General features: G+C 44.8%; 2 protein-coding genes across 10 annotated transcripts in view; one reads left to right on the top strand and one right to left on the bottom strand.

Moving 5' to 3' along the window:
- NPSR1 (neuropeptide S receptor 1) overlaps window positions 1-6,350 on the top strand; it is a 270,057-nt gene extending 263,707 nt beyond the window's left edge. For 6 of the 7 annotated variants that reach the window (XR_014834291.1, XM_085005879.1, XM_085005876.1 and 3 more), the window contains 3 exons: window positions 1,836-1,922; window positions 4,817-4,997; window positions 5,861-6,350. Coding sequence is in view for 6 of the 7 variants with exons in the window: in XM_085005879.1 (XP_084862005.1) it covers window positions 1,836-1,922; window positions 4,817-4,997; window positions 5,861-5,951 (359 nt within the window). In the remaining variant the exon portion in view is untranslated. Of the gene's footprint in view, window positions 1-1,835; window positions 1,923-3,661; window positions 3,709-4,816; window positions 4,998-5,860 lie in introns of those variants that run through there. The other variant, XM_085005878.1, reaches the window with a different exon arrangement.
- The window catches only part of DPY19L1 (dpy-19 like C-mannosyltransferase 1), a 313,514-nt gene that overhangs the window by 136,673 nt on the left and 149,123 nt on the right, over window positions 1-27,718 (bottom strand). For 2 of the 3 annotated variants that reach the window (XR_014834285.1, XR_014834287.1), the window contains 3 exons: window positions 8,609-8,785; window positions 6,331-6,585; window positions 3,886-4,167 (listed from right to left, as the gene is read on the bottom strand). The gene's annotated coding sequence lies outside the window, so the exon portion shown is untranslated. The remainder of the gene's footprint in view (window positions 1-3,885; window positions 4,168-6,330; window positions 6,586-8,608; window positions 8,786-27,718) is intronic. The other variant, XR_014834286.1, reaches the window with a different exon arrangement.

Below are 27,718 nucleotides of genomic sequence, written 5' to 3'. Positions count from 1 at the left end.
CAAATATAACCCCAGGGCACAATACTGCCCCTGGTTGAGAATCACTGCTGTAAATGCTTCTGAAGCATTTGCCTCCTTAACGCCACTGAAGTTTTGTGGTTCCATGAAATGCACAGAATAATGTGAAAGCCCTAATAGTGCCTATGAGTGGCCTTACAGGGTAGTCGTTCAGAAATAAGAAATCAATTATAATTAGCATTTCAGCTCACTGAACATAAAAAAAGCCCCTTATCTCCATTATTCCTGCTAACAGTCTGTCCTCTCCAATGGGTAAGTGTTTCCGCTGTAAAAACACTCAGAAGCTTCGATGGCGTGCGGCTGCCTCAGAAATTCAGCCTGAGCCTCAGGGCAACATTCAAGGTCTTCCCACTTTGGCCTCAGCTCTTCTCCCCACCCTCAAACCCAGCATCCTTTGCAGGATCCTGCCAAGCGAGGTGACTCACTGAGGTCCAAACACTCCCCACATTTCCTGGTTTCTGTGTCTTGGCTGAGGATGACATCTTTCCCAGGTCCACGCCCCCAGCTCTGCCTTGGGAAGCAGCCTTGGCCACGCGGCCTCCTCTGGCTCATGGTAGAGGGATGGCTCCCTTCTTCCTCCAGAGATAGTTTTTGGGTTTTGTCTCTCTCATCTCACGCAGCCTTGTGCGGAGTATGTGATCTTTCCTGCTGGACTGAAAGTTCCTAGTGGAGAGGAACTCTGTTTTAGCCTATTTTGTTCAGCCTTTATCTCTTAGCAGGTGTGCTTTGCCTGCTGCATTGGTCTGGAATGGCTTGGAGAGGGGTAGAATAAATAGTGCAAAGGTAAATGGCACACCAGTTTCCCTGAGGATTTCCATACATTCAAATGTGAAACCAGAGCAATGTCGTCAGGACAAGGGAACACAGCAGGTGGCCTCCAGGGTACAACCGCCCTTCCACATACGACTCAGGCACCCTGGGGGGCCCCTGACCTGGGCCACCACTAGGGCTGTGCCCCTTGAGCCATAATCAGATTAGTGGCACCCAGCTGAGGGTGTGTGGGGCTGGCATTCCCCCCTACCCACCGCACTGAGGGTATGCTCTGGGCAGGGCTGCAGACCTTCAGACGGAGGGCCCCTTTCACAAAGGCACCATATGGGCTGGAAGGAGCCCTGTCAATAAAAACTCTTCCACAGCATGAAGGTACCTGTCTCCAACATCTCCATCCCCCAATTTCTCCATCTATCTACTCCTACCAAGAACGACTGCACTGACTGCTGCCCATCCTAATCAACAGGTATTGTACCACCACTTCTCGACTAGAGACAGGTTTATAATAATTCATCTGACAAATATTTATTAACCATTCGTTTTAAGTTTAGAGGATACGGAAGTAAAGAAAACAAAGTTCCTGTCTCCATCAAGCTTACATTCTAGTGGATTCTTATATTCACCCTCGCATGTTTACTGTCAAACAACCACCCACATAGGATTAAAGTTATATCCAGGCTCTTACTGGGGACAGGTTTTTATTATATCCTTGGCTTAAGTGTTTGTTGAGGGTAGAGTTTCTGAGTTAGATGAGTAAGTGAGTCTGTGGTCACGTGGCTAATTCTAGCTTCAGCTGGTGGAGGGCATCCAGCCAAGCCTCCTGAGAGAGTCTGGATGTCCCAATGCATTTGCGTTTTACATTAAGTTGCAAACTGAGCAGTTTTCAGCATCTAACCCAGAGCTGTCTTTACTCTGAAAATGACCAAGGGGGTCTTCTCGGGCATAGGGGAGCAGAATGTAAGTGGTCCCAATCAGCTGCGACGTTCTAACCTGCACGGTTCCTACTGACAGCACCTCATTTTACCGCCCTCCTTGTGTATCTGCAGATGGAAAGCTGTGCACCAGTTACAACCGAGGTCTCATCTCAAAGGCAAAAATCAAAGCTATCAAGTACAGCATAGTCATCATTCTCGGTAAGCAACATCCCCCTCATCAGCCACGTCTCCAGGCCCTTCCTCTGCTCGGCCCCTTGCTCTTTCTATAACAGTCACATTGGTTTCCCTGCTGTTCCTTCAAAGCGTCACTGTTTCCCCCACCCGAAATGCTCTGCCTTCAGATGGTGGCATGGCTTGTTCCTCATATCACTTTGGTTTCCAGCAACACTGCCTCTTCGGAAAGGCCTCCTTGACAAGTTTTAAATAGCTCTCCTGTGGTTTTCACCCTGTCTTATACTTCTTCATAGTTCTATTCTATCTGATAGTATAGGTATAGTATATCTTATATATACTGACTTGCTTATTGTCTGTCTCCCTTACGGGCATCAGAAAACCATGAGAGCAATGACTTTTGCTTTTGTTTTCCTTACATTATTATCACCAAGCCTTTAAATAGGGTCCCATACAACCTAGGTGCTTAATTAATTTCGGTTGAATGGATGAACAAAGATATGCAAGAAAGAAAGGGATTTGTGTGATTTCCTTTCTATTCAGCTCAAGTACTACCCCTCCCACCCCCTCTTGCAGCTCTTAGGAGCTCCAGGAAAGCGTGGCTCTCATGTTAGTTCTGCTAGTACATCGAATCACCAAGACATCCATCTCACCTTTCCAACGCGCAACTGCAAAATGCCAAACAGACCACATGCAGTGTGACTCAGCCAGAACATCATCATGACAAAACAACTCTGCGGGCAGACCTGAGGACAGAGTGTATACCACCCACTGGGGCTCAAAATCTTTCCAAGAAGCTTCTGAAGTAGATCAAAGCTTACCTTGCCATCTCAATCAGAAGCTCAGACACATAGCCCTGGATGCTGAGTCAGGAAACCTACCTCTTTAGTCAGAGACTAGGAATGTCCACAAGGAGGTCCACCAGCGTCAAGAGCCCAATCAGACCAAAATGGCCCTTCCTACAATAAATATTTGGTAATGTCCTTTACCATCTGGAAATGAAATGTATACATAAAGCTATCCACCTAATTTTTAAAAGCTCAATATATCATAAAGGGGACATAGAAAGAAAACAATTTATCATAAAATAATACAGATGTCAACATAAATATTTGGGCACAGCCACACTAGTAGAATAATGAAGTAGTCAGCTAGACAGAGTAACAGGTACAAATGAAAACCAATGCAGGTGTGTTTTCATGGAGACATAAAAAATAAAACAGTGTTGCTGTCAGTGACTTTATTTTACCAACAGGTGAACAAATGCTGCTAGTTCCAAATTAAACAAAGTAATCTTTCCTCTATGTGCAAGAGAATTGCATTTCTGGAAAATTCAATATTGATTTAAAATACTGTGTTCATATATAAAATAGATTTAGGTTTCTAGACTGGGGTACTTATAAACAGTGCTCTCTGCTACATCAATGTCCAAGTGGGCATTCAAAGGGTGGGTGGGACATGGGGGGCGGGGGGGGGGAACTGACTGCATCATGCAGGAGGACTGGTATTTCCAGGAAAACAAGAACCCCCAACACACACAAAGACATAAACATAAATTTTCAAAATCCCCCCACCCTGCAAAGGAAACTTTGCCTCTCAATGCCCCAGAACCACTACTCTGGGCCAGTACCTGGCTTCACAACCAGAGCCCAGAATGTTCAGTGGTCTTCGTGTTTGAGTTGTTCCCTTGTAATAGATTGCCAAGGTCTTGGGGGGAAAAAACATGCGTCTGCCCAAGAGTAATGGAAGAACGTTTGTTCCTGCAGGCAAATGGTGAAGGAAGCCTGACTCCTCTGAGGAAAAAATCTTATGGGTGAGAAAGAGGGAGAAGGAAGCTGGAGAGGACATGGCAAGGAAGTAGGAGAGCATGTGTGTGGGTGTCCAGTTGACCCCAAGAAGGTTTATCTCTGTGGGTATTAGTCTGGGTTATCCAAAGAAATAAGAGCTAGTATCTGTGTAAAGAGATTTATTATATAAGCAGCTGGCTCACCTGATTGTGGAGCTGAGAAGAGCTGATGGTAGACCCAGGAGAGCCAATGGTAGAAGTTCAGTCTGAATCGGTGTGAAGGCAAAAGAAGACCAAAGTCCTGGCTGCGAGACTCCCTTCTCATCAGCCTCTTCACTCTCAAGCTTTTGGGGGACAGAATGAGGCTCACTCCACAGGGGAGGACAGTCTGCTTTCCTTAGTGTGCAAATTCACATGCTCGTCTCCTCCAGAAACAGCCTCACAGAAACAACCAGAAATAATATTTAACCAAATGTCTCAGAGTCCCTGAAACCAGATAAGGTGACACATAAATTGGTCATTACACTCTGGGTCTCCATTTCCAATCCACGGGATTTGAATTTAAACAGAATCGGAGTCTCATATACACACCAACTGATTTGGGATATAGAGTGGGTGTTTTCTGGAGTGGCTGACCTAGAAATGGGAAAAAAAACTTAGAATCTTGTGACTGAGCCAGGCTGTGTTTTGAAACACTAGGTACCACCCCTTCCCTTCGCCATACCCCCCAACAAGGAGTTGCTATCTTGGCAAAGTGCCCTCTGTTCTGTCTTTCCCCATAGAGTCTCCAAAGAGTGTTGCTGGTTTTTCCTTCACACTGTGTAGAATGAGAAGCTAAGGCCATGCTGAAATATTCCCAGCCTTTCAATAAAAAGTCACAACAATGGTCAAATGAGACCCCCCTTTTACAGATAAATAAGCTCCAGCAAATTCACTCAATTTTAGAAATGTATCTGTGGGATGTGTATGCATGTATGTGTATGTGTTTAAGTAAACATGATGCTTAACTGTTCTAAATATTTCTGAGAGATCCCAGGTACGAAGGAAACTCTTAGTTGAAGCTCCAGTCAAGGCCAACACAGAGGGGCCCCTGGGCTGCGGGCTGCTCTGGTGCTAATGGCTTTCTTCTCCCCAGCCTTCATCTGCTGTTGGAGTCCGTACTTCCTCTTCGACATTTTGGACAATTTCAGCCTCCTTCCAAACACCAAGGACCGTTTCTACGCCTCTGTGATCATTCAGAACCTTCCGGCCCTGAACAGTGCCATCAACCCCCTCATCTACTGTGTTTTCAGCAGCTCTATCTGCTTCCCCTGTGGGTAAGGGGCATTCCGGCCCAGGTCAGACAGGAGGATGGCCACTGCGCTCAGCTCTGCTGTGTGTCTTCCTCATGCCAGAGCTTCCTTGCAGGTTATGGATGAGACACTCAAGGGTCAAAAGGGGTCTGCTAGTGTGACAAATTCAAAGCCACACCCTAGCCATGGCTCATGCTCTTCCTCCTCTACCACATCACTCCTATAGCAACCATCCTAATCAGGTCACATGTGGAAGACCCTTTTGTTTGTTTGTTTGTTTACAGTTCAAAACTTCTCCACATGAGTTGCTTCAAAACAATGCTGTGGTGATAGCAGGACAAGAAGCATTACTATCGTTTTACAGATAAATTAAGCCTCCCAAGGCTAAGTGGCATTATTGAGATTATATGAATAATTAGTTGCAGAGCTGAAATTAGATCCCTCCCACAACTGCTCAGTCATTTTGCTGTTTTTCAGCTGTTTTACTGCATAAGCTTCAGGGAGTAGGTGGAAAAACCCATAGGAGAGAGAATCGTAGAATGGTTTCAGGTTTGGGTTTGAGGCTACCACTGCGGATTCATAGCTACATGTGACCTAGAGAAAGTTATTTAACTTCCATAAACCTCAATTTCCTCACCTGTACAATGAGGTTAATAGCCATGCCTACCCCTTGGTCAGTGATGTCTCTGTCCATTGGGCTCTGGTGCTGACCAGGTGGGAAGGAAGGCTGTGAATGGGGGGAAGGAAGCAGAGGGGTACTGCATGTAAAGTGTTTAGCACAGTGTCTGATCCTTAAAACATCCTCCGTAACTGTGATCTCTTAACATCCCTACTCTCCTTTGCATCGGGTCAAATTATTTTCCTTTCCTGCTCTGTTCTTTCTGTAGGGAGCAAAGATCACGGGACTCCAGAATGACATGTCGGGAAAGAATTGAGAGGCATGAGATGCAGGTTCTTTCCAAGCCAGAATTCATGTAGACCCTGGAGCAGTGGTAGTGCTAGGCTGAGCCCTACCAGCTTTCCTGGGTCCTGATCACCACCTTGGGTATGTGCACAAAAGACTGAGCCAACTTCTCCACCCTGCATTTTTCATCCCTTGGGGCAAATGTCCTAATCAGTGTGTGTTACCTGCTTGGCAAGTGCTGGCCAACATGAAGCCATGAACTGTTCAGCCAGCCAGGAAAGGCGCTCCTTCCTTCCCTGCTCCGAGCTGTCTGTCTGACTGGTCAGCACCAGAATCAATGGACAGAGACATCGCTAGCCCAGGGTCCAGACTTGGGCAAGCAGAGGGAACTAAAGAAGCATGGTGGTATGTGTTTCTTATAATTACAATTTAAGAAGTAAATAAAAGGCTTACCTGGTCCTAGATTTTCCTGCCATTTTCGGATTGAAGGTTCATTAGTAGTAGTCAAAGAGATGTTTGTCCTTGAAATGCCAACAAATTCATTTTCAGGCATTGGCACTTTGCGTCTCCTCTGCAGATGGAGTTGCTTGGCAGTTGGATGTGTTGGTAGAAGCCAACCTCGTGGTCCCATTGTATCAACAAATGATTTGTAGGAAGAATACAAATGCTGGTCCTCCAGAGCAAGGTCGAAAGTAAGGGGTACTTTCTCTGGTAGGAAAAAAAAATAGTGCAAAAAGTCATGGGTCCCTGACTCTGAGAGTTGGGTTTCACACACGTCTTTTTTGGTTCTCCGAAGGCTACTCCTTTTGCATTCTACATTCAGGCCACTCTGGGCTCCATGCCTCACACTCCAGGAACACTTCTCTCTTTTCTGTTGGGAGTTGAATTCCTATGGCTTTTCCAGGCATGATGTTTCTGTAAGATCTTTATCGTTTTTGCATGTTGCAGCCATTGTCTACCCAACACCTTGGCCAGGAAGTGCTGGTGCAGCTTATTTTAACAAGTCTGGAGTTTGGTATTTGTATGCATAATCCAAGTGAAATATGACTAAATGTTTTCTAGTCAATTTTTACCATCAGATTTTTCCATAAGTGGAAGTAGAATAATTTAATTTTATTATATATACATCCCCACCCACGGCACTGGGATGCGCGTGAGCGCCTTATTTTTAGCCTCACATACATTCTTGACATTAAAATCTCCTTGACAAAATCCTCCTTCCCAGAATTATTCTGAGTTTAATTTTTTTTTCCTACTGCTAGTGGAGTTATTAAAATCTGCAGTATATTTTAATAGCCTTCCATTCCTCACTATGGTGTCAACTCAAAGACTTCATGTTTAAGGTCACAGTGGCATTTTTCCCATAAACTCTCTTTTCAATTCCATCTGACCTTAGGAAAGTAGCGCTTAGGCAGAAATCAGACTCCTCAGTCACCATCTCTCTGCGAATTATTTTCTGAATTTGAGGAGACTGAATAATCTAGTTGTATGTCCACAGAACTGTCTCAGGCTGCCTTCCTTTCTGTCCAATCAGCTAAACGTGAGTAACCCTGGAAGGCCTGAGTGGTTGAGAAGTGCTTTTTGACATTTCACTTTCAATCAAGATCTGCCACAGAAGACCCACAGAATCATTGCTAAAATAACTGCCTGCATGGGAGCCAATTAACAGAGCAAAATCTGGCAGGTATCCTAGATGGTAAAATGGGAGGCCTGGGTTCTCTTGACAGAGGCTTTCAATCTCTGTCAAGCTCTGATCTGCAAAAGACATTACATGCCTACCTCATCCTTCAATAGACCCTGAAAGCTAAGGAGAAATTCGAGTGAGGGGCATTGTGGTCTTTAAAAACCATGAATGCAGTTCTGTAGTTGTTGTGTCTCCCATTCCCACTGAAGACTAGAGATCAGTTAAGATAATGGTAAGGTTGCTGCAGGATAACCTGCCATTAAAACGAAACTTGCTTCATATTGGTGTGGATTCTGGAATCCTCATTTTCATGTATTTGCTGAACTTGAGGAAACATGATTTATGCATTGCGGAACACTGGTTATTACTAGCCTTATGACTGTGGGCAAATTATTTAATGTTTCTGAGCATCCACTGTCTCGTCTGTAAGATGGGAACAAAATAAGCCTGGAATAGAGGGTCTTGTAGGTTCTTTACAGATACAGGTTCTGAGATTGGAACAGCTTGAATCACATCCAGAGAGGCAAGAGTTTCTGGAATCCTTTCCCCAGGGGACCAATGACTCTATGACTCAAAGCTGAGTTATGTGCTCTTTAGAAGGTATAACTTCCCCACCTATCATCATGCAGTCAGAAAAACATCATTTCCCAAACGCAAAATACAGACTGAGCTCTTGGAGAAAGTGAGCAGCTTAGTGTTGTGATGTTACTGTTTGTAGCCTTGGATGCTCAAGTGGGGTCAGAGAAGCCAGCAGGGTGCTATATAAATAAAGGGGCTTACTCCCCACACCAAGATGTCAAAGATGCCTATGGCTGTATTATCACAGCTTCAGGCATAGGTGAAAATTTAGGATAATGAGAATAGGTGTGTTAAACATATTTATCCATGTTGGAGTAAATGAGTGTATCCATTTTACTGAACTAAATTAAATATGAATGGTAAAAACTTCTCTGCTTTCAGGGCTTGAGTGGAGCATAATTTAATGGAAGTTTAATTTTGTCAAGCAACACCTCCCACATTCCCCCCACCCCCAGAAACTGGTAGTACCTTTTTTAATGGCTTTCATTTGTGACTAATTATGAGAAAAAGTATCCCTTTTCAACCAAACATGCATCTTAACCTTTCTTCATCACTTCATTTGGACAACTCTGCACATCCACATAGAAAGGACTTTGCCTCTTCCTTTTGCATCCGGTGTCAAAAGGGACCATAAGCCTGGATCTTCTGGGAAGACAGGAAAACAAAAGTATTTTTAGCAGGAGATAAAATGGTTCTGCTCTTCTAGAATCATCTTAGGTAAGCTAAGGCCTGATGGCAACTACAGTTCTTTCATCATCATCTGATTATACCTCACTTTATAGGCAGATCTGCCGGTGCTCCCTGCAGCTTTTCAACTGCACTTGATTCAAAGGAGATGACCTGTTTAGGTGCTGACCTCCTTGCTTTTGAAAACCTGAAAAACCCATGCCTCATTTCTCTGTGACTCAATCTTAGCAATGCATTATCCTCATCAGGGCTAGTTTGGTTAACATTTTAAAAGTGCAGTTACATGCATGCAGAATGTTAGATGAACAGAGGCTTGGTTAGTGTAGTCTCGTTTTCAGACTGCTCAGAGTCCTTCCTAGGAGGTTACAAGGAGGTGATTCAGGATTCATATTCATACATACAACAATGGTGTGTGCATGTGTGTATATAATACATGTATACATACATGCATATATATACATACATGCATATACACACACACACCATAGACATATATGTGTAAGAGGTATATATATTATACATACATAAGTCTAGGGGAAACTGAAGAAAGTTAAATTGCTTAAGTCCTTGAATTACCGGAATAAATATGGAATACATATTACCATTAGACATTGATATACCAAAAATGCATGGTTTTTTTGTTTTTGTCTTTTTGCCTTTTCTAGAGCCGCTCCCACGGCATATGGAGGTTCCCCGGCTAGGGGTCTAATTGGAGCTGTAACCACCGGCCTACGCCAGAGACACAGCAACTTGGGATCCGAGCCACATCTGCAACCTACACCACAGCTCACAGCAACGCCAGATCCTTAACCCACTGAGCAAGGCCAGGGACGGACCGCAGCCTCATGGTTCCTAGTTGGATTCGTTAACCACTGAGCCACGACGGGAACTCCCAAAAATGCATGTTTTAATTTTAATAATGCATGTTGTAATCACTAAAATAACAGAAATAAAGAAGTACATAATTTCAAAACTAAAAGAGAAGAAAAATAAATGATAAAATCATTCAAGCAGTCCAAAAGAAGGCAAGAAAAGAGAGAAACAGGAACACAAACAGCTGGGACAAAAAGAAAGCATACGGGAAGATGCTAGATTTTTATCCAAATATATCAGTAACTGCAATAATGTAGACCAGCAGCTGCAGCTTCAATTCAATCCCTAGTCCCAGAACTTCCATAAAAAAGTCCAGTAGGAATTTTGTAGAGCTTGACAAAGTGCCTCTAAAATTTATATAGAAGTGCAGAAGGCCAAAATTAGCCAGGACACTCTTGCCTAAAAAGAAGAAAATGGAAATGTTTGATCAACCAGATACCAAATCTTATCACAAAGCCATAACAATAAAGGTCATGGCATCGTGTCAAAGTAGACAAATTAACAAATACAACAGAAAAAGATGCCCACATATAGGAAAACTTGATTTATCTCAGGGGTAGCATTGCAGAGGAATGGGAAGAGTGTTCCTTTCAATACATAATGCAAGGACAATTGGGCATTTACGTGGGGAAAAAAGTGAAAATGAATGCCTAGTGGATTATATACATAACTGGTTCCAGGTGGATTATGGATCTAACTGCTTGAGACACAACACCTTGAAAAAATAATGTAGTAGAATATCTTTAAATTCTACTCTAAATTTAATCTCTGACCAGGGGAAGAGTTCATTAAACAAAATACAAAAACTACTGCTTTAAGGGAAAAGACTGATAAATTTGATGACCTAAAATTAGAAACTCTGTTCATCAAAATACATCATAAAAAGACTGAAAAGGCAAGCTATAGAATGGGAAATGATATTTGTAAATGATCTAGTATTTAGAATATATAAAAACTCATGTACATCAGTAATAAAAAACAATAGCAGACCAAAAATATGCAAGACTTAACTTCAGAACAGAGATTTTCCAAATGGCTTTTAAACATAAAATTATGTTAAATCTCATTAAAAGTCAGGGATAAGTAAATTAAACTACAATCAGATACTAATATGCACCCACCAGATTGGCAAAAGTTAAAAACTCTGACAATATCAAGTGTTGATGAGAATGTGGAGCATCAGAAATTCTTTTTGTCCTGGTGGTTAAATAATTGGTAGAACCATTCCAGCTTTTTACTAATAAAATTAAGGATGCATATACCCTGTTACCTTGAAATTCCATTCCTGAGTACAGATACTACAGAAGATTGTAGTTATGTGCACCTTGATATATATGAAAAAATATTCATAATAGCATTGATTGTAAGAACCCCAATTGGAGGCAAAACAAATGCCCGCTAGCGCAATAGAAAAATAGATTATTGGGAGTTCCCGTTGTGGCTCAGCGGTAACGAACCCTACTAGTATCCATGAGGATGAGGGTTTGATCCCTGGCCTCGCTCAGTGGGTTAAGGAGCCGGCCTTGCCATGAGCTGTGGTGTAGGTCACAGATGCAGCTCAGATCTGCGTTGCTGTGGCTGTGGCATAGGCTGCAGCTCCGATTCTACCCCTAGCTCAGGAACTTCCAAATGTTGCAGGTGTGGCCCTAAAAAGACCAGAGGAAAAAAAGAAAAAGAAAAAGAAAAATAGATTATGGTATATTTCATACAGAATACTTTACAGCAACAAAAATGACCAAAAATAAACCACCACAGCTGCTTACCACAACATGAAAAAAAAAAAATCTTTAAAATCATAGTATAAAAGTAAAGGCAGATACCAAAAGATATGGTATGATCTCATTTATATAAAATTCAAAACCAGCCAAAATTAGACTATTGTATTTGGGGATGTGCACTCAGGTGATAAAATTCTAAAGCACAGCAGGGAAATCACTTTTCATAAAAGCCAAGATTGAGGCACCTTTGTGGGAAGGGAGAGACTGTGCTGGGAACAGGAGCGGCTGGCAGGCTTCTACTGCTTGCTCTGGGTGGCAGTCACAAGGGTGTTCACTTTCTAATTACTCATTAAGCTATATATGTATGTTTTGTGCACTTTTATGAATGTGTCTTATATTTCACAGTAAAGAGAGTTTCTAAAACTGTATTTTTAAAAAGCCATTTAGAACCATTATCCTGGAAGCAGTGCAGAGAAGGGAGCCAGACTGGAAACAGGGAGGTGAACAATTGGGACTCAGTTACATACAAAGAACAGCAGAGATGAGATGGCTGAAAGATCCTTCTGGGTTCCTTCTCTGCATTCCAAACCAACGTGTATCATTAGCATGCAGTAATAGGAATATTGATGCCAACATTTTTCAAAATCTGCAGAAATGTCTTGGCTCCTCCACAGAACCTTGGGCGTCAGTTCAGCAGAAATCAATGTCTGGCTTCTGTTCTCTTGTTACCTATTGAGGGGGCCTGGAGCCCTTAGGAATTTACCCCTGGCCTCCCACCTCCATGCCCTTCCAAAGAGTCTCCTCCTCCTTGTCCCATCCTTCCTGCCCTTCCTCATCCCTCACCTATAATTGGGAGATAATACACCTGCTAAGATGTTGCTCCCAGAGCACAGCTGAATCATTCCTCCAGAGAGGATTTCAGGAATATGGGAATATTTGAGATAGTGCTGTCCTGTCCTCTGAGAACTAATGGACCAAAAGTGGGTTTGGGGCCCTTGGGAGGTGGCTGGGAGAAACATTTTGGGCCAAAAGCATTAACTCAACTCCTAACAACTTGACAGGGTTTAAGAAGACTGAAAATGGTCCCAAACCTGACTGCATCACAGAATCGCCCAGGGGGTTAGGAAAAAGGTACAGATTTCGAGATCTCCAGCCCCTGCTCACTGGGTTCTGGGTAGAACCTGAAAATCTGTGTGTGCAACAAGCAACTCTGGCAATCCTGGTGCAGGGGGTTCTGGCACAACTCTTCAATGGGCCAGTATTTGGCAGCTAGCAGTCAAAAGCAGGCCGGGTCATCGGAGCCCAAGTTTCTCAGGGCCATTTTCCCTCATCTCCGTCCAGCTGCCCTAGGTCCAACTTGAGGACAAGTGTGTTCTAAGAATTCAACTTTATCACCTTGCAACTCTCCAGATATCTGTTAGGTAAACCCAGAACATCTCCAATTTTTTCTTTCTGCTTTGGACTAAATAGTTTCCCCCCAAGAAGACAGATTCTAATATAAATTAGCTCTGCATGCAGGTAGTTACCCAAAAGAAAGTCAAGTAGGGAAGGATGGCCAGGTGTTTATGAGAGGTCTGGGGACAAGGAAGGATGCCCTGAAGGGATGTTTTGGGGTATCACATCAAAAACTCTTGAGAGCAGTCTTTCTTAAAAGTTTGGTGTCAGGATCCCTTATGCTTGTTTATGTGCATTATACCCACAAATATTCACTGCATTAAAAATTAAAAGTGAAAAAAATGTTTAATATTTACTTTTAAGTTCATTTATAAATAACAATAATAAACTCATTACATATTGACATAAATATCTTCTATATGGAAAGTAACTGGATTTCCAGCCTCAAAAAAAATTAGCAAGAAGAGCGACTTGTTTTATCTTTCTGCAAATCTCTTTAAGTTTGGCTTAATAGAAGACAGCTGGATTTTCAGATCTTCTGCATTCAATCTGTGGCAATATGTTGTTTTGATAGAAATATATAAAGAAAATCAGGCTTCACACAAATATGTAGTTAGGGAAAAAAAGGAGTATTTTAATCTGCTTCTGCACTCAATCTGTTGTGATATTCCATGCCATGTAACCTCTGGAAAATTCCACTGTACACATGAGAAAACGAAAATTAAAAGGCCAAAAAACAGGCTAGTGCTACTATGAAAATAGTTTCGAACTCACAGACCCTCCTGAAAGGTTCTCTCCACCCACGGGGTTCTGGACCACACTTTGAGGACTGCTGCCTTAAAAAAAAAAAAAAAACAGTGTGCACATTTGTTTGCCAATAGCAGCAGCTATTGCTTTAATCCTGCTGTCTTGGCTGCAAAGCTAAGGCAGGGTGAAGTGGGTAGGCTAACAGACCATATGTATCTGTTTGCAAAGCTGGCTAAAGCACTAATTATAGGCAATTATGATTGAGACTTTGCTCCAAGATGACACCTCAGCAGGTAAACTTAGTGATTAAACTTGCCTCTGCTGGGGGCCAGAACCCATAGTCCTATTCATACAAGATGCTCAGGCCATGTCCAGGACTGGGAACGAGCGGTTGCTTGGGCTGAGAAACAGAAAGGTCACTATTCATCTCAAAAGCTATGGCATTGATAGCGTTCTGAGTGTACAAACGGTTCTCCTCGTTTGCCTACTGTACCTGATAAGTGAGCCTACCCAGACCACACTGTTTACCACTGTGGCTGCCAACCTATCTATCCTTATTTCTTGCACCATTCTGTGTTTTTCTTGGCTCCAGCATTTATCACCTTCCAATATATGGTATAATGTACTTATTGTGTTTATTGTTTATTGCCTGCATTTCCTATGAGACAAAAATGGCTGTACCCCCAGGACCAGAACAGCACTTGGAATAGAGTAGTCTGATAAATATGAGTGAACTAGTAAGATTTACAGATGAAGGAGCAGAGGAGAGTATCGGCAGCCTGAAGCAGCCTGTACCCAAGAGAAGGGGAAGGCTGAGCTCAGTATGCCATTTATTCTCTCCGAATTCATGACACAGATTAGGTCATTTCTTCCCCTTGGGGCAACCTGAGAACAAATAAAAGTTGAAAATGAAACATCAGAAATATTTTCCCCAATTGTTTGTTTCCCACAGTTTGTGCTACACTATGAAGCCCTGTGGTCAACCAGGGGTATGGTGATCCTCAGTTCAGGAGATCAGAAGTTCTGTTAAGACCTTTCTGCTCCTCTTCCATCAGGCACTCCCCCAGTGCCATTTGCTGCATCTGCATTTTTATTTTTTTGTCTCTCTTTTTGTCTTTTTAGGGCCGCACCGGCGGCATATGGAGGTTCCCAGGCTAGGGGTCCAATTGGAGCTGTTGCTGCTGGCCTATGCCAGAGCCAAGGCAATGCCAGATTCGAGTCATGTCTGCAACCTACACCACAGCTCATGGCAATGCTGGATTGAACCCGAAACCTCATGGTTCCTAGTTGGATTTGTTTCCGCTGTGCCACCATGGGATCTAAACTCTTTATGTCCCTACTGTTTCTTAGCTCTAAGCCTACCCTCCACTTTACTTTATGGATCCTCCTGGGAGCACGGATGGACAAGTTAGAATTGATTCCCAGAGGGCTCTTAGGTGGGCCAGGAAATCTCCACCAATTAAATCTACTACATGGCTGGAAATTCCCTGTTCCATATCTCTTCCTAATGATGTGCTTCTACACAGCCCAAGAGAGGTACAGTGATGATAGAGTCCAGTTCAACACACACAGTATAGGTTTATACCTGTTGTTCCAGCATCATTATTAATAGAGCCTCTTTCTCTCTCAAAACTATCCTAGTTTGGGTGATAAATTATACTGTCACTCTAAATATAGATCATTCTGTGTTCTACAAAGAAATTAAATGATGTTAAACTACTCCAGCAATAAAATACTAATTATAAGATGTTCCAAGTTTGTATATCAGCCCCTTCTCATCATGAATTTTCTGGGGAGAAATTAAAGTTTCATGATTAAAGTCAATGATTAAGTCAAAGTCCAAAGATATTAAATTCCAAAAGATTTAATATCCCAAATCATATTTTCTTCCTCTTATGATTTAAAGTGCAAAGAAAATTAGAGTCCAATCCCCCTCCTGATTTTTTATTCAACTCCTATATTTTCTTTCTCAATGTTCCAAGGACTTGCACCAAATGTTGGCACTGAGGGGTCCAAAAATAGCCTCTCCCCCATGAGGGCTTTGAACAGATTACAAAATAAAACAAAGAATGACAGAATGACAGAGGTTAAGACAACACCCTCATTAATCATGAATGTAACCTGTACCTAAGGCAAGAGAGCCTGTAATAATAATAATATGAACAATGAACTCTAGAATTAGGCTTTCCCACAGTGGCATGTACAGCTACTGCTAATATCTGTACAGACCCCTTCTGCTGGACCACACTAGACATTTCTCAGCTTCCCTCACAGGTAACTTTGACCATACGAGTTGCGGACAGTGGCTCATGAGAAAAGTTATGCGCACCATTTTAGCATGATCCATAAAAACTTTCCATGAGTGTTTCTCACGCTCCCCGCAACCCCATCTGCAGGTTGAATGGAGAAGACTTTGAGGAGTTAGGAAAGGGTGAAGCTAAGACACTTCTGGAAGTTGTTTCTTGCCGTGCTTAGGTTATCCTGCCTGATACACCCACCAAGTTCCCAGAAGCACTGACCCAGGACAGGTTTTCCTACAGTGGAGAGTTAGCTGCTTCTGAACCCTGCCTATGGCTGGAGCCCAAGGTTGAGAGGGCTGAGTTGTGCTGAGCATGCTCAGTATTGTCCATCTTCAAACCAATCAGATTAAGCCCCAACAGGTGGGCCTGAGGGCGCCTCTTTCCAGAGATTAAAGTGATCACGCCTCCTCGTGGAAGGAAGTGTCTCCCCACCAAAAGGGTGTTTTCTTTTTGTGCACCACCTATTTGACCTCTAACAATCTTCCCTTTGCTCCTCATCCGGGTTCTACCAGCTCTTTCCCTGGACCCTGTCCTAACTTCCTCGGGTGTGAAATGGAGGAGAACTATCTATGCTTCTCTCTCGTGACTAGCCTGTGGAGGCCAGCCAAACAGTCCTCCTTGGACAAAGCTCAGTGAAAGTTAAAGAACAAATCCTTCTTGACCTCTCCTTCCACCTGGTCTAGATCCCAGAGTCTACAAAGGGTCATTCTCATTAGATATAACAGATCCTGGGCACATTTCTTTTTTCTTTTACTTTTTCTTTTTTTTTTTTTCTTTTTTTTTTTTTTTAAGAATAGTGGCATTTGGGAGTTCCCGTCGTGGCGCAGTGGTTAACGAATCCGACTAGGAACCATGAGGTTGCGGGTTCGGTCCCTGCCCTTGCTCAGTGGGTTAACGATCCGGCGTTGCCGTGAGCTGTGGTGTAGGTTGCAGACGCGGCTCGGATCCCGCGTTGCTGTGGCTCTGGCGTAGGCCGGTGGCTACAGCTCCGATTCAACCCCTAGCCTGGGAACCTCCATATGCCGCGGGAGCGGCCCAAGAAATAGCAACAACAACAACAACAACAACAAAAGACAAAAAGACAAAAAGACAAAAAAAAAAAAAAAAAGAATAGTGGCATTTGCTTACAAATCATCAGCTTCTTTCTGAGGGAGGCTTGTGCCCTCAACAACCCCATGCCGCAGAGTCCACCTGCCCTGGAGACCACCTCCCTTCTCTTGAAATGTGGACAGAAAAGCTCAGATCCTCACCGTAGCAGGAATAATGCTGGCATGGGCGTGCTTTAGTGTGCTTGCTATGCCCACAGTCTTTTCTGAAAGACACTGTCCTGCATAGCCCTTAATACTCAGGCCAGTATTCAGTCCCATGCAGCCCAGCACCTTCCGGCCAAAGCAGATTAGACCAAGGCAGATCCCCAATCCATGATGACTCAGCCACAGGATGGTCAGCAAACTATGGCCAAGGGACTGAGTTATTTAGTAAGAATTGAAACCCAAATTTCATATGATTCAAATGGGAGAGGGCACAATGGACTGTTTCAAACTCATAAGACACAGGACCCATGAGGAAACAGAGGAAGTTGACTGACTGAAAAAGGACAATGGTGCCGTTGTACAGAGAAATGCAACTGGAGAGAGGAGAGGGGACAGAGGCCAGAGGGAGAGAGAGAGAGAACAGTTGGGAAGAACCCACCCATGGCGATATCTGGGATCCTGACAGTTGTTCAGTTCCTTCTACGCCTGTCCTTATACTAACCTCCTTTTTCCTTGACCTGACTTGACTGCATCACTGTATCTTGTCTGACTAGAACGATTCATTTCCATAATTGTTATCAGACTGTGATGAGTGATCCCCTAGAAAACCATGAACATGTGAGCTTCTTCTTCCTGCCTACCTGTCAGATGCCTTGAGCTACTAACTTTGGGAAGAAGCTATGAATGCATAATAAAGACTTCAGCAAGATTGAGACTTTGGAAAGAAAGGAGACTAAGATAGGTGCATCTTTGCTTCGTTTAGGTTATTAAGAGGTTCAGGGTGAAGGAGACATCCTTGGAGAAACACATTCCAGTCCCCAAGACCCACATCTATCACAGCTGTGGAGGACCATCAGCTTTCCTCCTGGACGTTTACCACGTCACTCAAGGAGCAACAAAAGACTTTGATCAGGAAAAAGTCACTGCGGACATCAGTGGAACTTCTTCAGGGAGCAGTGTTACTTAAGAACTTACAGAGCAAGTAGCTCCCCATGCCCGACATCATCCTTATAGCATAGTGTCCTCAGCCTGGTTCCAGAAGAAGTCCAGAATAGTCTCACATGCAGTAAGGGAGTCCGGTTATATAAAAGAGACACTCTGAAATCTGTGGAATGAATAAACTAATGAGGCACATCTATCCCAGGTGGAGAAAGCCTGCCAGTTTGATTAAAAATTTCCAGCCTTTAAAATTTATAGCAGGGGCAGCTACCATATATTGAATTATCTCAATCCCCTTCCCCCAAAACAAAGAAGTTGGTGAGGACATCAAATGAGATGAATCTAGGACTGCCAGTTCAAATCAGCCAAATAGCCACATCATCTGGTCCACGTTAGAGTATTATTCAATAAGTCTCTGGTGAATTTCCTTTATTAAAGAGCAAGGAGTCAGCAGGAGGAAGGCGGGGGGTATGCTGGAAGTGAAAGTGAGGAGGGGTCTGGAACCCCTTCTCATCCTCCACTAGAAAGCTGGGGAGAGTGGAAGCAGCAGCACTCCCCTCAGGACCCCCACCCGGCGCCCTGTAGTGCTTCCTTATACCTGCCTGGCCTATTGGTCTCTGAATAGCTCTGACCCAGCTGGGGAGAAAGTTGGGTCTGGGAATTTCAGCATCCCTGACCAATGAGAGTTGAGGGTCCCTCAGCAGAGAGTAATCCCCCAAGTCAAAGGAAGGGAATGAGATCAAAACATAAAGCTCACTACACACGCAGTATAAATCCTGGCAGGGCCCACTTCTGGGACACAGTGGCATCTACACTTGTCCAGCAGATGGGTGAGGGTAAGCCCACTCTTGGCATGAGAGAGAGAGAGAACTTGCAATAAAGGGGAAGAGCGGGGCACATGGCATGGCCCAGTAAGACAAGCCTGGTTCTTCAGAGCAGAGAGGCGACTTGGAGTACCGTGCTATCCATCGCTGTGCTTGCCCCCTTGGCAACTCGAGTTTAAACTCGTCAGAGCTGTCAAAATAGAATACATATGGGGCAAGAGGTAGTGCCAGTCCTCAAATCGCCAAAGGCCGGGGTGGGTGTGGCCAGGACAAGAAGGGGCCGTGGCTGCAACCCCAAGCCTGCTTGAAGGAAGCAGGGGCTCTGGGCAGCATTGAAACCAACGCTCTTGAGGAACTGGAAAGACCTCACAGGAAGCTCATTCTGTGCAGCATCTGGGGCCAGTTCTGAGGAAGTGAGTCCCACATAATGACCACGGAAAGAGCGCCCATCTTGCCACCCTCCAAGACTGGGCTGACAGAGTACGGCAGCAGGCAGAACTGTTCCTGAACACGACCAGGTGAAGGCAGGAATCAGCGAAATGTGGATTGGACAACAAAACAATTCAAGTGAAACAATAAAGTCATTCAAGGGGTGAAAACACAGGCCCAGTCATTCACAGTGCTTGAAAGTGATTATTCTCAAATGCAAATTTAGTGACATCAGATCCCGTTTAAAATCGCTGCCTTTTCTCCATTCCCACACACCCTGCCTTAGCTCAGACCATAATTAACTACTGCTCGGATAATTACCATAGTCTTCTAACTGCCACCAGACGTACCTCGCACCCCCCGCCCCCCTCAACCGCTTCTGGGAATCACGCCTTGAGCCTTTCTTAGGCAGTGGTCCTGGCAGGGCCGGGGGTGGCAGTGTGTATTAGTTGATGGGCAACAGAAAGTGAGGTCTTTCTGAAGGAGAACTCACAATTTTTGTGCCAAGTATGCTGGGGATGTTCTCACGCTGCATTTTATTTAATGGTATTGTCATATCCCCTCATGAGGCAAATGTCAGTATCCGCATTTTGCAGACATGGAAAGTGAGACTCGGAGATGCCCAGCCACAGAGCCCGAGTGGGGTGTGGGATTTGAAGTTGGGCTTTCTGACATCTTGTCTCATGGTGTCATCCAGTTGTAATGTTTCCCTGCCCCCTGTGCCCTCTTCTTTCTCTCTTCTCCTCAAAATCCCAGTTAAGCATTTATTGATCTGGCTATCAACATCTCTTTCTTGACCCGCTGTGGCCTATGACCTTACCAGTCCTGTCACCTTCTGTCCCACCTGCCCTTTGCCCCTTCATCTCCCCCTCCCCTCCCAAGACCCCATCAGAGTTTGCTAGAGCTTTGCCCCATTTTCTTGAGATGAATAGACCTCGGCACGTCCAAGGCCCACAGCATTTCAGAGGAAGGTGGTGGGGCCCAGGCAGGGGCCATGTGAACAAAGGCGGTTATAATAGTGCTTTCAGGGCTGGACTAAGCGTGGCATGAACACAATGCCTTGCATTTTGCCTTTTAAGCATTCTCTGGCCTATCTGGCTGGTTCCTGCCATTGAAATCCTGCAACACTCGTAAATAAAGAGCCACTGTGTTTCTTTCCCAAACAGAACTGGGCCTGCCATTCCTAATACAGATAGTACCTTGCCTTTTTAGTCAGTATTTGCAGTGCTGGTCCTTATTCTCCCCTAATAATAGCAGCCAGGTGTCGCCAAGAACAGGGGCCAGCATGGCTGGAGGCCTCCAGGAAGCACTAGGGCTTGGTGCCCTCTTGGAGAATGGTTTAAACTTGGGATCTCCAGGCCAATCCAATGATGGAGCTGCAGGGCCTGGTCTTCTCACTGGGTCTCTCAGTGGTGTGCCTGACCTTGCAGCCTCTGCTCTCATCCCTGGAAGCAGACCCTTGAGTGTGAGGCACAGAAAGCACTACGCTCTTCGTTATCCCTTAGCACAGAGCTTCGGTGTATATAGGAATCCCCTGGGGTCTTGCGAAAACGCCAAGTCTGGATTCAGACTGAGATTCTGCGTTTCTTACAAGCTGCCAGGTGAGACTAACGTTGCTGGTCTGAGACCATGTTTTTACTCACAAGGACTGAGAGACTTGCTCAGCCCCCAGGGGCAGGATCAGAGCTGACATCCGAAGGGCATCTGTGAGGCTGTGAGGAACTGCTCGGCTGGAGCCAGCCAGGATGTCACAGTCCCCTCCTAGCAGATTCCCAGACGTAGCAGCAGGTCTAGCCCTCAGGAAAGAGTCGAAGAGGATGAAAGAAATCATCAGAGATGCTCATAAGGAAAAAAAGCACATCTGTGGTAGCATGAGTTGCAAAGTGAGAAACAGGGTGAGAGGTGGACCACATGTTGTGTGAGGAGTTACCACACAGAAGACAATCCGAGTCCCTACTGATTGCAATAAACCTTTCTTCTTTCTTTCCTGGCGTCCTCTCTTCCCTGTCAACCCAGGAGGCTGACTCTGTGATGCCCTCACAGAGAAAGCCAGAAATGTGGCCAGTCTTCCTGCCTCCTCTGCTCTCATCACATGCTGCAGGTGGCCCTGGGCCCTCTGTCACTTTGACGGCATATGACGGCACACGGACACCAGTGGCTCTGAAAATGGGTCACAGAAGGTTTGGCTGTGTCACAACCACCAGGGAGGCTTGTAAAAATGCAGAGTTCTGAACCTAGAAATTCTTTTTTTTTTTTTTTTAATTTTCCCACTGTACAGCAAGGGGGTCAGGTTATCCTTACATGTATACATTACAATTACAGTTTTTCCCCCACCCTTTCTTTTGTTGCAACATGAGTATCTAGACAGAGTTCTCAATGCTATTCAGCAGGATCTCCTTGTAAATCTATTCTAGGTTGTGTCTGATAAGCCCAAGCTCCCGATCCCTCCCACTCCCTCCCCCTCCCATCAGGCAGCCACAAGTCTCTTCTCCAAGTCCATGATTTTCTTTTCTGAGGAGATTGAACCTAGAAATTCTGATGCAGCAATATGTGGGGAAAAAACCCAGAAATTTGTGAAGAGGTTTAAGTTCTCCAGGCTATTATGAAGCACAGTCAAACTTGAAAAGTTCTGATTTCCACAAAATCATACTTACTATACAACTATTTAAAATGCTGTTAACAAAAGGTATTTAAATGCCAATATTAGAAACAGTATAACTCCAACTGTGTATACATGCTTTGTAGTATATAATAAACAGTATAACTCCTGTATATATTTTATAAATACATACATACATATGTAAGATACATAGATGTATAGGTATGTGGGTGGCAGGAAGCTTGGCTTATAGGGTTTTCTCTTCTTCCTTCTTCCGCTTTACTCCTGCTCTCCACCCATACTGCCCAAAAGACAGGGGTGACCACAGGCCCCGTCCCTGTGTACATGTCTGATGACAATCGTTCTGGACTAGAGACAACAAGGGGTGGGGTCAGGAAGGCCCTGGAGAAACACACTGTGCCCCAGGCCCAGCCTCACCGCTGACACGCTGGGCAACGGACTTCTGCGCCCTAGGTCCCCGTCTGTAAAAAGAGGCTATTGAGGGCCTTGTTTGGGAGAGTGTTGTGTCCCTGACACGAAGCACGATGTAGGTGTTCGATAAGATGTTCTCTTTTCAGACCTCTTCACTGAGATTGCCTGTAAATTTGATTCTAGTTAAGGCTTCAGGGCATTCACTAACACCTTCCCACCTACGTGAGAGGTACAGACAGTCTTCTCTGCATCAGCACTAAATTCATGAACCTGTCCCAGGCCCAGGTCCCCAGGGTCGGAGGCCACTGTCCACTCAGACTTTGCCCCTGGGCGTCCTCTTGGAAGAAGAAAGGGGGGTTCTCTGTCATCCTCCCTCCAACACATGCATTCCCTTCCGCTCACCCCCACTCAGAGCATTCGGTCTTGGGGTCTGCGTCTGTGTTGAAATGTGCCCAGCATTTGTTTCAGTCAGGTATGCTAAGACCTCTAGACACAGACAGGGACTGTCACAAAGGAAGACATGTACACACAGAGATCCCTAGAGGCAGCAGGCACACCATGCCAGGTCATGCAGGGCCACGTTAGAAGCACCAGGATAGGTCAGGAGGCAAACAAGGTGAGAGAGGAGAGCACGGCTCAGAATGTTTATTGGGGTTTTCTCAGAAGGGATGGGCCAGGTAGGGTAGGTACACTGCGTAAGCGTAGGAGAGACTTCCTCAGGCTCTGAGCCGTGGGGGTGGTCTCTAGGTGTCCGGCACCTGCTCTTGGATGGTTGAGAGCAGGAGTGCGAGAGTTTGATAAAGGAGATGATGGGGGTGTGGGTCTGGGTTGGTTGGTTTGTCTGTCAAAGGCACACTCCTGGGAGGTCATTTGCTACCTCTAGGAATGAGCTGGCCCAGGAAGGGGTGGTCTATTCCAGAATCAAGGTCCCAAATGCCACAGCATCAAGAATACAAATAATTTTAAAATACTGTCAACACAGCTTTGCATAACCAACCCTCAAAAATGCCAGTAAGGTCTTTAAATGACACCGAGAAAAATCAATTGCAGGGTTAAAAAGTTTTGTGTATTTTGGACAGTCTCGTGACAGACTTCACAACCTCTTTAAATGACGACGCTCGTAATTTCAGGACCAACTTTCACAAAGTATTTTCTTTTACATATTTCCCTTCATTTAATTTCCATACCCATTCAATAAGATAAGCTGTTGGTCCCCATTTGATGCCTGAAGAAATAGGCTGGTGAGGTGTTTGGGGTCAGGGGAGAGAAAAATAAGGGACAAGCTAATAAGCGCTAAAGGGTAGACAGTGTTATCCTCATTTTACAGATGGGGACTTGGAGGCTCACAGAAATTAAGTGGCTGCAGTCAAGTCCAGAAGCTGAAGTAGCCCCCTGGGTTGGGCACTGAACCCACCCGGGTTGGATCTCAAAACCCATATCCTTTCCACTAGATTCACTGATTCAAGCAATAATGGTGAACCCCTGTGTGTTCCAAAGCTGAGCAAAATAGATGACATGTTCCCTGGTCTTGGGGAGCTTACAGAACAGCAGGGGGGAATATTAATCAATTAATCATCAGAAAATGTAAAATTAGAACTGTGTTAAATACTTTGGGGGAACGCTTCTATGGTACTGAGCCTACCTTCTCAGTCCCCGAATCTTTTACCCTACTGTATAAGGAGCTTTGCAGATATGATTAAGTTGATGATCTAAGAATGTGGAGATTGTGCTATATAGACAGGTAGGGCCAATGTCATCACAAGGGTCTCTACATGAGAGAGGCAGGAGGCTCAGAGTCTGTAGCAGAAGCAAAGGTTGGAGTGGAGTGGGATACAGGTGGCTTCTAGATTTTGAGAAAGACAAGGTAATAGATTTCTCCCTGAACCTTCCAGAAGGAACACAGCCCTGCTGACATCTTGGTTGTAAATTTCTGACTTCCAGAAGTTAAAAGAATAGATGTGCTTTTTATTTTTTAGAGCCACACCGAAGCACATGGAAATTCCCGGGCTAGGGGGTCCAATTGGAGCTGCAGCTGCCAGCCTACACCACAGCCACAGAAACACCAGATCAAAGCCACATCTGCGACCTACACCACAGCTCATGGCAATGCCAGGTCCTTAACCCACTGAGCAAGGCCAGGGGTCAAACCGGCATCCTCATGGATACTAGTTGGTGAGCCACAAAAGGAACTCACGCAATGTGTGTTGTTTTAAGCCACCACATTTGCAGTAATTTGTTGCAGAAGCTATAAGAAATGATTCACTCCCATATGGTACAGGGAGGGTTGACGGGTGCACATGGGGGCTTTGGACTTTTGCCAAAACCTGAGGAAGCAATTTATGCTGAAAATGGCAACATCAGCACCTCCTGAGGTTCCCAGGCCACCTCTGGGTCATTCACCCACCTGGTAGAATGCTTTTTATGTTGCCAACAAGGACATCCATCAAGGTGGTGAGGCTAGTGTCCAGTCACAGCCCTTTGGCACCTCCTCCAGGTGGACAGCACTGTGTGTGTTAGAGTCAGAGGGGCAGAGCCATTCCACCTGTCACCTGGCCTGTTAACTAAAGCGTGAACTGCTTCACCCTGGCACTTTGGGGACACTGGGGTCTGTTCTTTCCTGACTTTCACCCAGAAAGGAGAGAGAGCCAGGGAAAGTGAGTTCAGGCAGATCTTGGGATGAAGGAAGGCGCTTCTCCAGGCCCAGCCAGCTCTCTAGGCCAGCACCAGCAATACCACCCTGCCAATAGGCACTGCCAAACATGGCTGGCCTCCCAGACGCTTGCAAATTGAAGGTGAAGAGATAGGAGACCTCTGGCTGCCAGCAGGCGCCATTCCTCCACTCTGTATGTTCCATTCCCTTAATGAAAGCAATTTTCAAGCTACCTCCCTGCAGAGCATTAGTGTAACAAGCTGAGTGCTGGCAGTACCAGTGCCATCCTGATTCTTTCATTTGAAGCACATGTTCATTACAGACTTTCTTTCAAATAAATCATATTTCTGGCTCAAAAGGAGAATACTTCTCTCAGCTCACATAGCAACCCGGTCAAGACAACAGCACCAGAGTCTCTGTGACATGCATTCGGCACTTGGTCTCACTAAGCGGAACAGTGCCTGGAATTAGAGCTCTGTTCCCACCATGTTCCTAAAATAATGACCATCAATCCTCAGGTGCATTTTCTGTGGGTATAGCAGTTTTCATGCACCTGCTCTGCTTGAAGGAGGCTGGAACACCAGGCTGTAGGACAGCAGAGGGCAGGATAGCGGCTTGGACTCTGTGAGGCTAAATAAGGCAGCCTTCCCAGGAGAAAAGCAGGCACCAGAACCAGAAACTTTTGATTCCAACACCAGTACTCTCTCCACCACCCATTCTGTTCCACTACTGGTAATGCCATCCTTTTGCTGAAGGCCCCCAGATTCCAACATTCCTCTCAAAGGTAAGAATAACTCTCCAGCAGTCCGCCCAAACTCATGTTAGCTTTAAAAAAACAAAAAACAAAATACCCAATTTTCTAAGTTGATCCAAGGGAGCAGACAATGGTCACTGACTGGTTCTCAGGCATGCCCTGCTCCCTCTGGCAAGCAGACCTGGCTGGGGCCGCCATCTCTGGGCAGACTCAGCCAGGCTTCTTTCTCTCCCATCTCCATCCTGCCTGTAACTGGGTAGGAAATTTAGGCTTATGTCTTAAATTTTCACGGAATGGGAGTGAAGTCTATCCTGGATTTCTTTCTTTACATTGGGAGTTGTTGCATCTAGCACTTAATGACAAGGCACATTTATTTCCATTTGGCTATTGAGCCTTGTATATAAACCTCTTACCAGGTAATGACATGGGAGGCCAGTGTGGTTGAGCCCAGAGCCCTTAACAAGTCCTCCTGCCCAGGAAATAATGCTATGGGAGGCCATGTGGCAGGCCTTGGTCAGTAAGTAACTATAACTGAAGGGGAACAAAATCAATTCTATATCTTGAAAAGTCCACACAATTATTTTAAAATCATATCATGGCATTCAGGCATTATTTAAATGACTTGAAAATTGGTGTTGATAAAGCTGGTAAATGCATTTGATTTGGGACTAGGTTGTGGCCAATACTTGTAGGATAAGGATGGACCTCTGTGGTAGATACAGTAATGGCCACCAAAGATACCCGTATCCTAATCTCCAAACACAGGAGTGTGTAGGTTACAAGGCAAAGGGGAATTAAAGGTGCAGGTGGAATTAAGATTGCTAACGGGATGTCCTGAAAATAGGGAGATTAACCTGGATTACTTGGGTAGACCCAATGTAATCACAGGGGTCCTTAAGTGAAAGAGGGAGGCAAGAGAGGAGAATCGAGGCACGAGGCACGGCGCCTGAGAACTTGGCCTGACGCTGCTGGCTCCGAAGGAGGGCAGGACGCATAAGTAAGAACTGTGAGTACCCTCTAGAAGCCACGTGTTCTCCCTTCGAACCTTCAGAAGGAATGTAGGCCAGGTGACACCTTGATTTTAACCCAGTGGGACCCATTCAGACTTCCGACCTCCAGAACCGTACGATAAAAAAAAATGTGCATTATTTTAAGCCACTGTGTTTGTAGAAATTTGTTACAAGAGCCATAGAAAACCCTCTCAACCCGAGTTTCTCAATGTCATTACTACTGACATTTTGGGCTGGAAAATTCTCTTTTCTGGGAGCCATCCTGTAAAGTGTAGGATATCTTGTAGGACTCCTCACCTCTACCCACTAGATCTCAGTAAGGGCCCCATGTTACAACAACCAAGAATGTTTCCAGACATTGCTTTGAGGAGAGGGGGAAGGCGGAAAATCACCGTTGGTCCAGAACCTCTGCTCACCATGGTTGTCCATTTTAATATAAATGTGCCCTCACACACATGGGACTCAGATCACTGGTTTTCTCCATGCAGATGATTCTGTGTGAGGCCTTTGATGCCAATAGAAAGTTAAGTACCACACAAAGCTGGCATTAGTCTCTGACACTTCAGAGTGAGTATCTATCACTTCCACCAAGCAGACTTGATGGGGAGAGAGATAAAGGAATCTGGACATGCTATTAAGTAAAGAGAAGGACATAGAACTGAGATCTTAGAGGGATATAAGACAAATTCTGCTCATACCATGCAATACTCTTTTATCATTTAAGCTGGGCTGGAGCATGAACAGGCGCAAGATGTGATTTCTGCTCTTAGAACCTTATCATCTCATAAGGGAGACTCATGCAATTAAAAAAATCTCTCAGAAGAGCTTAAAAGGACTATAAACATGCCATGGTCATACATTCTGAATCAAGAATCCATGGTCCAGACACAAGCTATGAGAAAGTATAACAATAGGACCAAAGATTTCAAATCAAGACTGCCCAGAAAATATGCTCATGCTACCCATCA

This window comes from Sus scrofa, chromosome 18, assembly GCF_054392235.1.
Source record: "Sus scrofa isolate SSC_HxYL_T2T_F1_AM1 chromosome 18, Sscrofa_HxYL_maternal_Yorkshire_Landrace_v2.0, whole genome shotgun sequence".
In the NCBI taxonomy this organism is placed as follows: domain Eukaryota; kingdom Metazoa; phylum Chordata; class Mammalia; order Artiodactyla; family Suidae; genus Sus; species Sus scrofa.
This window is presented reverse-complemented; position numbering and strand designations above follow the sequence as displayed.